The 13339-nt window shown below is 45.3% G+C and overlaps 1 protein-coding gene across 2 annotated transcripts; it reads left to right on the forward strand.

The window, feature by feature from the left end:
* Positions 1-1707: 1707 nt before the first annotated feature.
* On the forward strand, positions 1708-12136 carry RHOF (ras homolog family member F, filopodia associated). Of its 2 annotated transcripts, XR_010030141.1 has the most exons (6): positions 1708-1872; positions 2021-2108; positions 8112-8221; positions 8938-9072; positions 10218-10504; positions 11137-11269. XR_010030141.1 is itself a non-coding variant. In XM_063173057.1 (5 exons), exons 1-5 carry the CDS (start codon positions 1708-1710, stop codon positions 11299-11301), a joined length of 663 nt encoding a protein of 220 aa, XP_063029127.1. In that variant the 3' UTR covers positions 11302-12136. The 2 variants fall into 2 exon arrangements, 1 of the variants encoding a protein (XP_063029127.1); XM_063173057.1 differs by lacking the exon at positions 10218-10504 and having other exon boundaries at positions 11137-12136.
* The last annotated feature ends 1203 nt before the right edge of the window (positions 12137-13339 follow it).

The following is a 13339-nucleotide window of genomic DNA, read 5'->3' on the forward strand; positions in this document are numbered from 1 at the left end:
ACCACAAAATACTTTTATCCCCCCCAAAATCCCCTTTTAATGGAAATAATTGACTTGAAAAAATCCCCCTGAATTCTTCAGTTACAGGATGAGTGTTAACTCTATCTGCTGATTGTATCATACATAGCGTGATAGTGGGTTTGAGCCAGGTTTAAATAAATCATTTCAGGATAAAACAAATTATTTCCTGGCCCATCCATTCCTGTGCCATTGGAATGCTCTCAGCCATTACACTGGACAGGAGCTGATGGCTTTTCCTGTGTTCCAGATAAGATTTATAAGCCTGTGGCTCATAAAGCATTTTTTGACAATTTCTATATGCTTGCATCAACTTTTTCCATAGGAAAACGGTGAATTTTAAATAGGTGTGAATTTAACCGCTTTTTTATTGTTATAATTTGAGTTATATGACACTGTGTTAAATATTACAGGTCCTTCTTCTTGTCTATTGCAGAAATATCCTTTTCTAGCTTTTTGTTCGCCCTCTGCACAAAGCAGGATCCTCCTTGCCCGGGTGCAGTGGTGTTTGTATTGGGTCTGGAGGCCATCTAGTGACACAACTGCGCAGGGGAAAATGAAAAGCCTTACTCGAATTGTGGTGGGTTTTTTTTGTTTTTTTTTTTTTTTTCTTAGTTGAGTTAAATGGTCTTGCTACACCCCAGCATGTCCTTAGGGGTTTGTTGCTATTTCCACAAGTGGTACTTAAAAAAAAAAAAAAAATTGAGGAAATTTTTATTTCTTATAAACAAACTTACTTAGGATAGAGCACAGTGCTAATTCCTCCCAGGAAAGAAATGTGGGGTTTTTTTGTGCTGAATGGCCGCGGATTTGCACCTGAGTGGGTCTGTCCAAAACTCAGTGTCACTCCCCTGACCTGTGCATTGGAACCAAACATAATCCAGCAGTTATGATCCCCTTCCAGAGCCAAACATTCCCAGCTGTGTGATCCCCTGCGATCCATGGTACCAAAAACACCACATGGAAGCCTGAGGCCACCACATCCCTGCAATTAAAATGAGAAATTCCAGTTATTTTCATTGCAGCTCACCTTGGATGGTGAGCAGATGACGAGCAGAGCTGTCGGTTCTTTCCCAAGCAATAAATCAGTGGAAAGCAAGCAGTGAGTCACTGGCAGTGCCTTTCGGGGGTGCCTCGGGGGTCTCTGCCCACCCTCACCGTGCCCGGCCCCGCTCGGCCCCGCTCACACACCGGGGCTGAACTGCAGCGCTCCCTCAGCGCCGGCCCCTTGGCGGGATCCAGCGCGGCGCCGGACGGGCTCCCTGTGGGAGCAAATGAAACGGGAATGAATAAATAAATAAATGGGGATGGCGTGTGTGGCTGGAAGGGCAAAGAGACGCGGCCCGATGGTCCCGGGGGATGGAGCCTCGAGGGCTGCCCGGCGGCCTGAGGGGGATGGAGCCTCGAGGGCGGGCGGAGCAGCCCCGGCGGCGCTGAGGGGCCTTCCCGCCGTGACCCCGAGCAGCCGCAGCCTGCGGGCGGCCGCGGGCCGGCGATGAGGCCGCGGCTCCGGGAGAGGCTCCCCCAGTGTCCGGGGGGGCCCGGGCGGGGCCCTGCGGCACCTGAGGCGGCGGCGCGGCCAATCCCCGGCGGGGCGCGGGCGGCTCTGCCCGCCCCGGGCGCGCAGGGCGAGCGGAGCCGCGTCCCGGCCGCGCTGCGCCCTCAGCGGGCCCGCTCCGCTCCCGCTGCATGGACGCGGCCAACGGGGCCGTGCCCGAGGGCGCGGCGGAGCAGCCCCGCGGCCCCGCGGCCGCCCCGTCGGGCAGGAAGGAGGTGAAGGTGGTGATCGTGGGCGACGGAGGCTGCGGGAAGACGTCGCTGCTGATGGTGTACGCCAAGGGCTCCTTCCCCGAGGTGAGGGGCTGCCTCCCCCGCGGGGCTGGGGGCCGCAGCCGGGGCCGGCCCCAGCGCTTGGGCCCCGCCAGCGCCGCTTCTCACAATCGCTGAGTCCACTGAGGTTGGAAAAGGCCTCTGAGATCATCGAGATCCTTCTCCTTTGCAGCAATACGCGCCCTCTGTTTTTGAGAAGTACACGACGAGTGTGACGGTGGGGAAGAAGGAGGTCACCCTGAACCTGTACGACACCGCAGGTAAGGGGCTCCACTTTGCTGCGAGGGCAGCGCCTGTGCGGCCACTGCCAGGGCAGCACTCGGGGACATTGGCCTGGGACGGAGCCCAAACCCGGCCCAGCCTTTCGTAACTTCAGGCAAATAAGCAGAAATTGTAAAGTGTTGCTCTTGTGAGCGCACGCACCCCCAGTTTCTGTTCCAGCAGATTTCTCAGTGTCAGCTTAAATCAGCCCAATATTTGAAGACTGTAAATTTGGATGGGTTTTCAAATTTCCTCTCTACCAGCATAGTTTAACCATAGCATTGCAGGTAAAACTGCCAGAGAGGAAAGTACAAACAAACCAACCACCACTACCTGTTGCATATCAATGTGCCTTCCAGAAAAAAAGGAATTGATTGTCTAATGTCAGTTCTGGTCATCGACTCATTCATTATCTTAACAACCTAATTAATTCAGAAACATCAAATAGCAACCATATCTGGAAGTATTAAAACCCAATTCCCAGATGCAAAGCATAATACAATGAACCAGGAAAACATTTTAATCTGCTGCCATGTGTGATTGAATAGGGAAGGAGAAAAAGGCTGGTTTGTGTTCAAAATCAAAAGGCTATGGCAGTAAAAGTTATTTGAAAATGCTGATAGTTGTTCAGGTTCGTTTGAAGAATTTGTGAAATGGTTTGTGTTCAACTTCACTCAAAGTTCCCAGACTCTGTTACCCAGCTGCTTTCCTAAATGAACCCTAAAATTGACACGTGCTGGGTTTCAGCTCAGTGTAAATCATCTGTTTCAGTTCAAGCCTGTGGAGTTGTTCCAAATTTACACCAAGACAAATAAGAACCAAATGCAGTCCAGTCATTTTTAATAGTAATAAAACACACTTACCTTCTTGTATACTGCAAGTGATAGCTGAAAACATAATTTAAAAGGCTTTTAATCTAAAAGTGAATTTCACTGCTAACTTTTACTACAGTGTAGTAAGATCCTGAGCACCCAATTTGTCAATGTGTCTTCTTGGGTCAGTGTTACTGTTCCAAGTCCATTTAGTTGGGATAACATACCTTTTACTGGATGGCAAGAGTTTGGGTCTAAGAGGAAAAGAGAAGGATTGGAACCTGGTGTGAGCAACCAAAGAGGAATTTCCTTAATGCAGGGTGTTGGCACCAAGAACCTGCCACTGCGCTCATGATTTTTATATTTGTTTGCTGTCAGTGTGGATTTTTTGCCTGCCACATAGTTCTGAGCTCTCATTTAAAATCCCCGTGCCACACATTCCTGCATTTGCCTTTGGAGTCTGTTGCAGGCTGTGAGGAGCAGGGGCTGGACCCAGAGGTGGCAGCGGGCTGGGCAGGTGCAGCAGTGCAGCACTGAGCTCTCCTGAGCCTGGCAGGGCTGCACAGCTCCTTGTGTCTCAAAACTCAGCTCTGCACCAGCCCTGCAGCCCCCAGCAGCCCAGGCACTGCTCACTGAGCTCATGGCTCACTGCAGCATCACGGCAGCTTGGGTGGGAAGGGACCTTTAAAATGAACAAGGACATCTTTAACTAGATCCGGTTGCTCAGGCCCCTGTCCAAGCTGACCTTGGATGTTTTCATGGATAGAGCAGCCACAGCTTCTCTGGGCAGCCTGTGTAAAAAATTCTCCTTTATATCTATTGCAAATCTGCCATCTGATAGTTTAAAACCATTACCACACGTCCTGTAATTGCCCTGTTTATGCATATAACTCTTAGTGTGTACCCTCCACATTGAATTCACAGCTGTAAAAACTGATTTGGACTAAAGCACTGCTCCCCTGAAGAACAGTGGGGTGTATTTTGTGCCTTGTGAGACACTTTGGGAAGTGGAGCTGCCATGGTTGGTGTGAAAGAGCAATTGCTTTCCTTCTCTCTTCTGGGAACCTCGAAACCCAACATTTTTCACCTCCCAAAACAGCACCATGGCCACAAGGCTGCAAGTTTCTTGAGGCTGTTGACACTTGTCTCCTCCCTTCCTGTTAAATTTCTTCTGCTTTCCATAAGACACAGCAAGAAAGAAAGCAGGGAGATTGTCACCTGGATTAAGACATTTCATTGTGAGGGGGGAAACCTGAATTTTGGTTCTGTTTCAAAGCTGCTTACATAGTTTTATGTTTCATATCGATAAACTCTGTCAAACTCTAATTCAAGCAGCTTTTCAGCCTCTTTCTGTGACTGGAAGTTTTGCTAGAGGAAGGACTCATTTGAGTACACATTTTAATCTCATCCTGTTTTTAATGGTACAAAACTGATGTTCAGTTCCTTAAGGGTTAGGCTAGCCCCAAGAGTTGAGTATTTTTAGGATCTTGCTTGGAGCAACAGTAAATAGAGCTGGGTGTACTTCAGCATCATGGAAAGGTAAAGGACAGGTTCAGCTCCATGGGCTGTTCAAAGTTGGAAAGATTCTTTGTATTGTCACATCCTGTGTAGTTCAAACATTTGATTTTGTCCTACTTACTGAGGGAGGAGGACACAAACAAAAAGCTTAAGAAACAAACATTACAAGAAATATAAGATGTTCTTTTCTTGACAAGAATTTAGGTAACAAATTAACTTAATGGATTAGCCTAAAATGTACCAGAAAAATAATTTTTGGTGAGCATTTTGTACTGTGGTACTGTGTCTTCCTCCTCAAACACTTCTTGCTGTTGCAGGAAGTTGGTGGTGCACATTTGCAATGTGTAAAGGCTTTGTAACGTCACTTGTCTGTCTGCAAGCGGCCTTTGCAGCTGCTTTTTCAATGAAGAGTTTCCACTTCCAGCTGTGCTTGGCAGAGGCAAAGGCACTGGGAGGTAAATGAACTCTGTGGTTTTGCCATGCCAAGGGGGCAGTGTCGGTGCCCGAGGTGCAGTTCAGACAGAGGCTCAATTCCTGGTGCAGCAGTTTCTCAGAGCAGAGAGCAGAGCCCTGCTGGGCTGGGGAGGAAGCAATGCCTCATCATTGTGGGTGCTTGCTCTGCCTGACAGGAAGCACATGCAAGGCCTCCAGAGAGGTTTTTCAGGTCTCTGATGACAGAAGGACAAGGTCTTCAGAGAAATTTTAAAGGCCAGAATTCTTGAATGCGAGAATAATTTCTCATAATTTTGACAGGAAATCATGCCTGAGTAAGACAAAACCCTAAATTTTTAATTGATGTGTGCCCCTCCTCCTGCCCCAAGTGTCCTCTTCTATCAGTTTTCTTCCTGCCAAGAATGTCTATTTCCTAATTTGTTTTAAACTGTATAGGGAAAAAACATAACTGGCAAGCAGCTCACAGGCTGGCACTTCTTTGGTGGTGCATGGGCAGAGGGGTGAGGAAGAGCAGACAGATGTGAACATGTACATGAGACTGAGACCTGTGGTTTCACTTCTGCTCACCCTCAGCCACCAGCAGAGCTCCCTCCCCAGCACAGGGCCTGACTGCAGCCATGTGGTTACACAGCATCTCCCAGAGGCACGCAGGACTGGGAGCTTGGTGGAGAGTTAGCAAATTTTAGGTGAATTCAGTTGGGTGGAGTTTTTTCTTTAAAAAAACCCAAAGTTTCTGTTGGTGCAATGAATCAAGGAAGACAGAGTGGTCACAGATGTGCTCACACACAGGCAGATACTTGGCCAGCTCCTCCACAGCATGTTTTGTGTTAAATGGGGAAAGGAAAGAGCTACCTGTGTTTGGGGAAGCACACACAGGGCTTTGCATAGACATTCAGTTACTGCTTAGGTTCACCTCTGTTCCTCCTTTTTAAAACTCTTAGAAAAAATACCCAAATCTCTGCCAAATTAGCTCTGACCACAGACTGAGCAGCTTTACAGAGAAAAAAAGTCTCCCAAGCCCTTTCTTGCATTTCAGCAGCAGCACTTGAGGACAGGGGGTGAAAGGGATTGTTTTCAGAGAGGGGGATGTCTATGTTTAGATACAGCCTGATCTGGGTCCTGTTACATCCTCAGCAGCTGAGGAGCTTCATCTGAGCTTCTGAAGAGCAGCTTCCCCCTCCTTCCCTGGGAGTGCTGCAACCACCCAGCTGTAACACAGGTTAAGCAATTGCCATCTCACCTTCCCCTTCTGCTCTCTGCACCCCACCCTGTTCTGCACTCTGTATCCAACATTCCAAACACACACAGAGCTGTGTTTTACACAGCATTTTCTCATGCATTTACTGTTTGCTTTAAAACCCATAACTGCAAATGGATTTGAAGATGAAGGAGCAGTTCACCAGGGCATAGCTATAGTTTTTGACCTGCAATACAACATGTTGTGTCACATTTAAAGACACTTTTTCTGTTATCCCATCCAGGAGAGTGTGAATTTAGAGGTTTGTTCAGATTCCAAGCAAATAAACATGTTTCTCCCTAAGGGACAACCCTGTCTGCCTCACCAATTGCCAACAACAACTCACAGGACCTTTTAATTTTACAAGTTATGTTGTTAGAAACTCAGAGGCCTGAACTTTAACAAGGAAAACTTTACACAGCACTAGAGGAAGTTAGGAGGAAAAAAAAATTGGCACCTGATGTATTTAATGCATTTAGGGGATTATCTCAGCAAAAAAAAAATGGCAAATGGGTTACAAACAAGTAGATGGTTTGGGAGAATAAGAAGGGATAAGCAGTACAATCTTTGCTCTGAATGTTTATACAACATGCATAATTTTGTCAATTGTGTATTATTTTGGGATTAAACCCTGATATATCAATCCCTCTTTGTTCTGCACCTCCCCACAGAGCCCATGGCTGTTGTGGAAGCTCAGATACAAAATGGTCCAGGTCCAAGATTCCCATTGGACAGACATCTCAGGCAAACTGAGTAATGGCTTATCCAGCAGGGATTGCCTTGGAATAAAATGTATCTCAACCAATCATTTAAATTAAGGAAGGGAGAAAAATATTGTAGCATTATTGGCCTTCTAGTATCTGCAGTTCTTCAGACTGGAGACAAAAATGTTGGCAAGTGATGAGTACGTGACTTTGGACTGAGAGCAGGAATCATTGCTATAAAGCTGGGGCACTCTGACATTTTCTGCATTCCTTCATTTGAAATATCAACATGAAGATTTGAGATGTGGAACTTCCCTGCAGAACAGTTTCTGCTCTGATTGTGGATTGTGGTGATGATGGGAAGGACCAGCATTCCCAGTTCTCCTTGTGGAAATTCAGTACATCACGGACACGTGCCTGATTCCAGCATTCAGATGACAAATACACCTTCTGAAGACTGTTTAAATCATGCTTTCTTCCTTATTAAATGAAAAAGATTGGGTTTTTTGCCTGAGCTTCCAGCTGTATCTGGGAATTACTGCTTTCTCAAACTTGATCTCTCAGAGCAAGACACCTTCAGTCCCTGGCACGGTGATTACTGTAAGGGGAAGAGTACAGGTCTGAAGCAAATCAGCTTCCTCTTGACACATCACGTGCTAGAATATCCCTAATCAGAAGTATGACAAATCCCCTGCTTTTCCAGAATTCAGCAGAATTCCCTCAGATCTGCTGGGGAGTCCTGCTTCAAAGGCCAGTTAAGCCTGGCTCATGCTGCAGCATGCCTTGTACAAGCCTGTGTGTAATCACTGCTTCCTCTCAGCTCACCAGGCTGGGAAAAGCAAGTTTACCACTAAGGTTTCTACTTCACCATTCCTGTCTAGGAAATACAGCGTTTCTTCTCCTCACAGCATCACATATGCAAATGATTATGGGGACTGCCACTGTCAAACTGAAAATATTTAATAATAATTGTCATATTCCTCTTGATGGCTTTATTTTTGAGCACCAACTTGGCAGTCAGTGTTTAGAACTGATTCTAAGCCCTCAGCAAGTGGACAAAGCAGGGTTTTTATTAAAACCTGCCAAGGATGTGTTCTGTATTCTAAACCATCCCTTTTGTCAGTGAGGGGGAATCCCCTGTACTTAAGGGAAGGAATTTTACAAGTATGAAATTATAGTACCATTGTTAATGATCTCCAGAATGTGTCTGTACACATCCCCATTGTTTGCTTGCTCAGGACAGAGATTTCTTCACCCAAACCATGCTGTGTGTTTCAGGGCAGGAGGACTACGACCGGCTGCGGCCCCTTTCCTACCAGAACACCAACGTGGTGTTAATTTGTTACGATGTCATGAACCCCACCAGCTATGATAATGTAGCAGCCAAGGTAAGAGGCTTCCAAATGAATTACACATGCCTGATATATGACAAGATGTCAGATTAGAAATGCTGGGGCTTTTAGTGTCCTGTACCCTGGGTGTGTGGATGCCCAGAACACTCATCCTGCACTGAGCTGCAGGGCACAGACCTTAGACCTGGGCTCACCTCTCCATGGCTCCTGAGCGCTCAGAACTGGGGTTGACTCTCACTAAAAAGATCAAACACCAGCAATTAAATCACTTCTTTATCTGCAGCAATGTCACGCAACCAACATTGCACATATTAGAGGCAAGACTACTTCCATTACATGTGTATTTATTTGCAGGGGAGAGATGAGAGCAACCACTTCTCTGTGCTGGGATTTTGTAACATTCCAAAGCATTCTTGGACATAGCACCAGGAAAACAAAGCAAGGCTTAGTCCAAATTCTGTTTTGAAATGTGACTTTAGAGGAGCTCCTCAGAATTTAGACAGATGGTAAATAAACATTTTGGCATAGAGACAGATGCCACTATGTTTTTATAAAGCAGCTGACTTTGGGTAGGACTTTTAAACATTTCTGGGATGTAAATAAGTGCATGTTGAGCCCCCCCACTAGACTAACTCCAAAACTCTGAAATTGCGACTTGTATTAAATGCTGCTTGGCTGTATTGTTTCCTGATTCCAGGAAACAAACAACAGAATAAAAACTAGATGTAAAAGTTTTGTTTTGCTGCCCGCAGTGGTACCCTGAGGTGAATCACTTCTGCCGGGGCGTCCCGCTGGTGCTGATCGGCTGCAAGACCGACCTGCGCAAGGACAAGGAGCAGCTGCGCCGCCTCAGGGCTGCCAGGCAGGAGCCCATCACCTACAACCAGGTAAACCTCACTGCTTCTACACTGCTGGCAGCAGATAAAGCACCTCATGGCATTGCTCCTCACAGCTGTGATCACAGACACTGCAAAATCAGGTGATCCAGATCAAGAAATGGTTGGCAGCACTAACAGAGCTTTCTCTAAGTTGTTTTTGGAAGTGGTCTAATCACCACCCATTTTTAGTGCCAAAGTAAAGAGAAATATGAGCAGTTTTAAAGGACACAACTATCTGCCTTCTATGCTAATGACATTCTTCTTTCACAGCTGGGTTATTACTGTCACAAGTTTGTAAGCCTTAACAAGTTTGCTGGACTTCCTTCATAATTATTATTAGCCTACACTGCAGCCATCACTGATGCTTTGATCAGTACTCTGATAAAGACTGGAGATGTTAGGAAACCCATTCCAGTATGACCGTGCTGGAATAAATGTGTTTTGCAAGCCCCACTTAAAAATAAATCCTTTCAAGGCCAATAGCAAGAACATCTGCAAGGTTTCTCTGACATGAGAGAGTGTTCTTTGTAGTCTCTAAAGTAATCTTAGGAAAACTACATATTATCATTATCTCTAAGTATTATGAAGCAGTTAGATTTATGAGTAGTGTTATGTCACTGGATAGCTGTCCTAGGTACAGGAGAAACAGTTGATGGAACAGCTTATCCCATGTCACACAAGACCTTTCTGCTCTGGTCCTCCAATTTTTCTTTTTCTTTTTTCTAAACTACAAAGCCATCCTTCTCCTCTCACCTCAGAGCAAGAACAGCAGCTTTCAGACTGAGCCACACGTCCAGGGAACAGGGTCAAGTGCATGGTGACCTTGAGTGAATCACCACTTCTTCTAAACAGCAGGAAAATAAACTGCAACTGCATCACCACAAAACCATGCTGGGCCTTTTAGTTTGTCTCCCTTGCATGCAAGATGAGGTCCCAGCCTGTCACTGTGAACAGTTGCAGATTGTCCCTTGTTTTCATGAATAAATCCCTTCATCATCCTCACATGAGAGGTTCCAGGCAAGCAACAGACACTTCTGGCCAGTCCGCTGAGGCCTCATGCAGTTAAACTCAAGGACTCACATGTTACACAAACTTTGTCTCCTATGTGAGCCCTCTCAGTTGGTTTTTCCTCCCTGAAATATGCTCTACCTCAGTTTTTTACAGTTGATGGCAACTTGGGCACCTTGGTGATGCTTCCCATGCCAGGCACAGGGGATCTGAACAGTATCTGCAGCTTGCAAACAACTGGAAGGAGACAAACTGCTAAAATATGAAGAAATACACTCCCCTCCAACAAAAGCCCAAGTGACCCCACTCCCAGAGATTACAATGAATAATTGCAGAGTCCGTGAGCCATGGGTTGCAGACATGGAATTCACAGTAAAAGGCCCACAAATCAAACCTGGGGGCTGGCTCTGCAGGGACAATAAAAGGATCACAAGTAAGAAATCACTGCTTTGTCTGTAGTGATTCCACACAACCAGCATTGCATGGAAATATTTCAGATTCAAGCATGTTCCCATTGCATGGCTGAGAAATGCAGGCACCCCTTTGTTTTTATGAGGATTTTGGCTGAGCCTTTGTGATGCTTCAGAGCAGAAGTCAAGGTTCCTGCATGTGCACCAGCAAAACAAGGCAAGGCATCAGTGCAGATTCTGTCCTTGCATGTGACATTCATTACTAAAGGTGACAGCACAGAATAGTTAAGGTCAGGCCTGAAAAAAATACCACCATGAAGACATCTTATCCTCACTTAAACACCTATCTCAGCATTTAGTGTAAAGAAATTCAATACTGAGAATATTTTTGTGCTATCAGGACTCTGCATCTCAAGAGTCTCTAATGCTCTGAACTCTTAGGCCAGGCTTTGGTTCAGCAGAGTGGAAAAACACCAAGTTTATTTACAGTGCTTCAGTTTATTACCAATGCCACTCACACTCTAGCACTGCACTCAGAGGCAGCTGCTTTCTTCAAGATTGCAAAGATGTACAAATTAATTCCCTTTCTTCCCAAGTCACCTTCCTCCATTCATCACCAAAATTACATCTTTTCTTACCTTTCTGTTCTTTCCAGGGTGAGGCAGCTTGCAAGGAGATTAATGCACAAATTTACCTGGAATGCTCAGCAAAATGTCGTGAGAACATAGAAAATGTTTTTAAAGAAGCCACAACCATTGCACTGAGTGCCATGAAGAAAGCCAAGGGCCACAGGAAACGGAAAGTGTGCTCAGTGTTATGATCTGGACTGCACGAGAGCCAAGTGATTCAGATTTCATACAAGTTTCACTTTAAAAACTTTTTTGAAAACATGTTTGTATTCCTAGGATAATTTTTGTTTTGAAATTTTAATTATTTTTAGTATTTTTGCACTTTTGTTATACTGTTCTCACAGAATTTTCAAAGCTGTTTATCACAGTTAACTCATGCTGTGTGCCTTCACCCATCTGGCTTTTGCTTCTAAGTGTGAACAACTCACTATTTAAACTGCAATGAACAGCAACTGCTACTATAGAACTTAGTGTTGGAGTTTTTCTTCCTCTGCAAAATAATTGTGGCATCTTAGAACTACCATTTACTGCCTTTTTCCAGTAGTAAACTCACAGCTTTCAGCAGCAATGTTAAAGCAGCTTATCAGGCAGAAGAAGAGACAGAAGAAGTTTTATATTAAAATTTCCAAGTTAATTTCTTGGTGGCAATGGCAGGAGTTGGCCTCAAGCTGCCCCCTGAGTGCACATGGAACATCCACCACCCCCTGGAGCAGCTCTACAGACCTGCACCTCAGAGTTCTTCAAGGCCTGCTGCTGGAATGGAAAGTGGAAATACATTTAGCAGTGGAAATACATCAGTTGCTCCAATTAAATAATGGAGTGTCATGGGAAACAGTTAATTTACAGCACTCAAATTTAGAAGTACTCCAAGCAGCTACTACATGCAATGTTAAGTCAATCTTGTGATAAACATTTACAGCCTATTTAATACAAGACAGATGCAAATCCTGGTGCACACTGGAGGAAAAATTCATTCACTTGTGAAATCATCTCTGCTGGTACAAATTAAAATTTTCCCTTTTGTGATGAAGGTGTCAGTTGTCTAAGGATCAGGGAGGCTCCCACTGCACACCCTGGTCCATGTGCCTCCTATCTCCTGGTTCTCACTGAGATCTCAGACTGCAGGAACAATCCTTAGTTTGCACCCATCAAAAACCAAACCTGAGGGGGGAAGTGAGGTTCCTGCAGTACAGCTGTTGCTGAAAGCTTTCTGTGTAAGGCAAACTGTACATGACCAGCTGGTGCAAACCTGTTTCGGAGCAAGCCACCATTATTATTTTACATGCAGGTAAACAGGTCTTGACCCTTGAAAAATATTTTTCTCTTTTTTTCCTAACTTGTTTTGATTTAATTAAAGTTTTTGAATACTTATGAGCCTAAAATGTGAAATTAAATTAATTGGAAATTTGTACACATCCTTGACTATAGAAAAACCTTGAAGAATTGTGCAGCCTTTTCTCCACTTGTCACTAAAAGAACCATCCCTCATCTCACTCAGTACAAAACTGAAACACCAACGTTCAGGAAGTGACCCATTCACCATCAGCTCCCCAGTGGAAATCTCTCTGCCTTTTTTAATCTTGAGTTTCTCAGATTGCAGAACTCATGTTACTCATCCCTGCAGAATGAGGTTCCAGTTTGCTCTCAACAGACAATAATTTGAATCTCATAAACTGAGAGTTCGAGTAAAACAAAAAACCTTACAGGGTGTGTAAAAGGCAGCAAAACACAGCCCAACTGGTGTGAAAACTGTTGAAATTATGCAAATTGCAGTTTATTGTTCATGCCCACAGGACACTGACACAGCAAAGGGAATTTTGCTAGCTTGAGCAACAGAAGTGATGACTCCATCTCAAGGCTGTGGTGCATTGTCTGTCCCCTGGTGAGCACCCTCTGGGGAGGAGGGCACTGTTTGCCACTCACACTGCCACAGGATGTGCCCAGGTTGGGCTTTGTGCTGCCTTTCACTGCTGGGAAAGACACAGCCCAGGGCAGCTCAGTGCTGCAGCTGCCTGAGGAGGTACAGAAGTTACAGCACCCAAAGAAGGGTGTTCCAATGGGTGAGTGCAAATTCAAGCAGCACAAGGACTTCAGCAAGGTAGCAGTCAGTGTTTGTCCCCTGCCATCCCCTTGACCCAGCGTTTCCCTTCTCTTCATTATTGGTACAAGTGCAGCATCTAAAGGAAGTATTTAATGTTTGAGCTGAGCCTGTCCTCCCCTTTCCAGAAC

This window comes from Melospiza melodia, chromosome 20, assembly GCF_035770615.1.
Source record: "Melospiza melodia melodia isolate bMelMel2 chromosome 20, bMelMel2.pri, whole genome shotgun sequence".
Lineage (NCBI taxonomy): Eukaryota > Metazoa > Chordata > Aves > Passeriformes > Passerellidae > Melospiza > Melospiza melodia.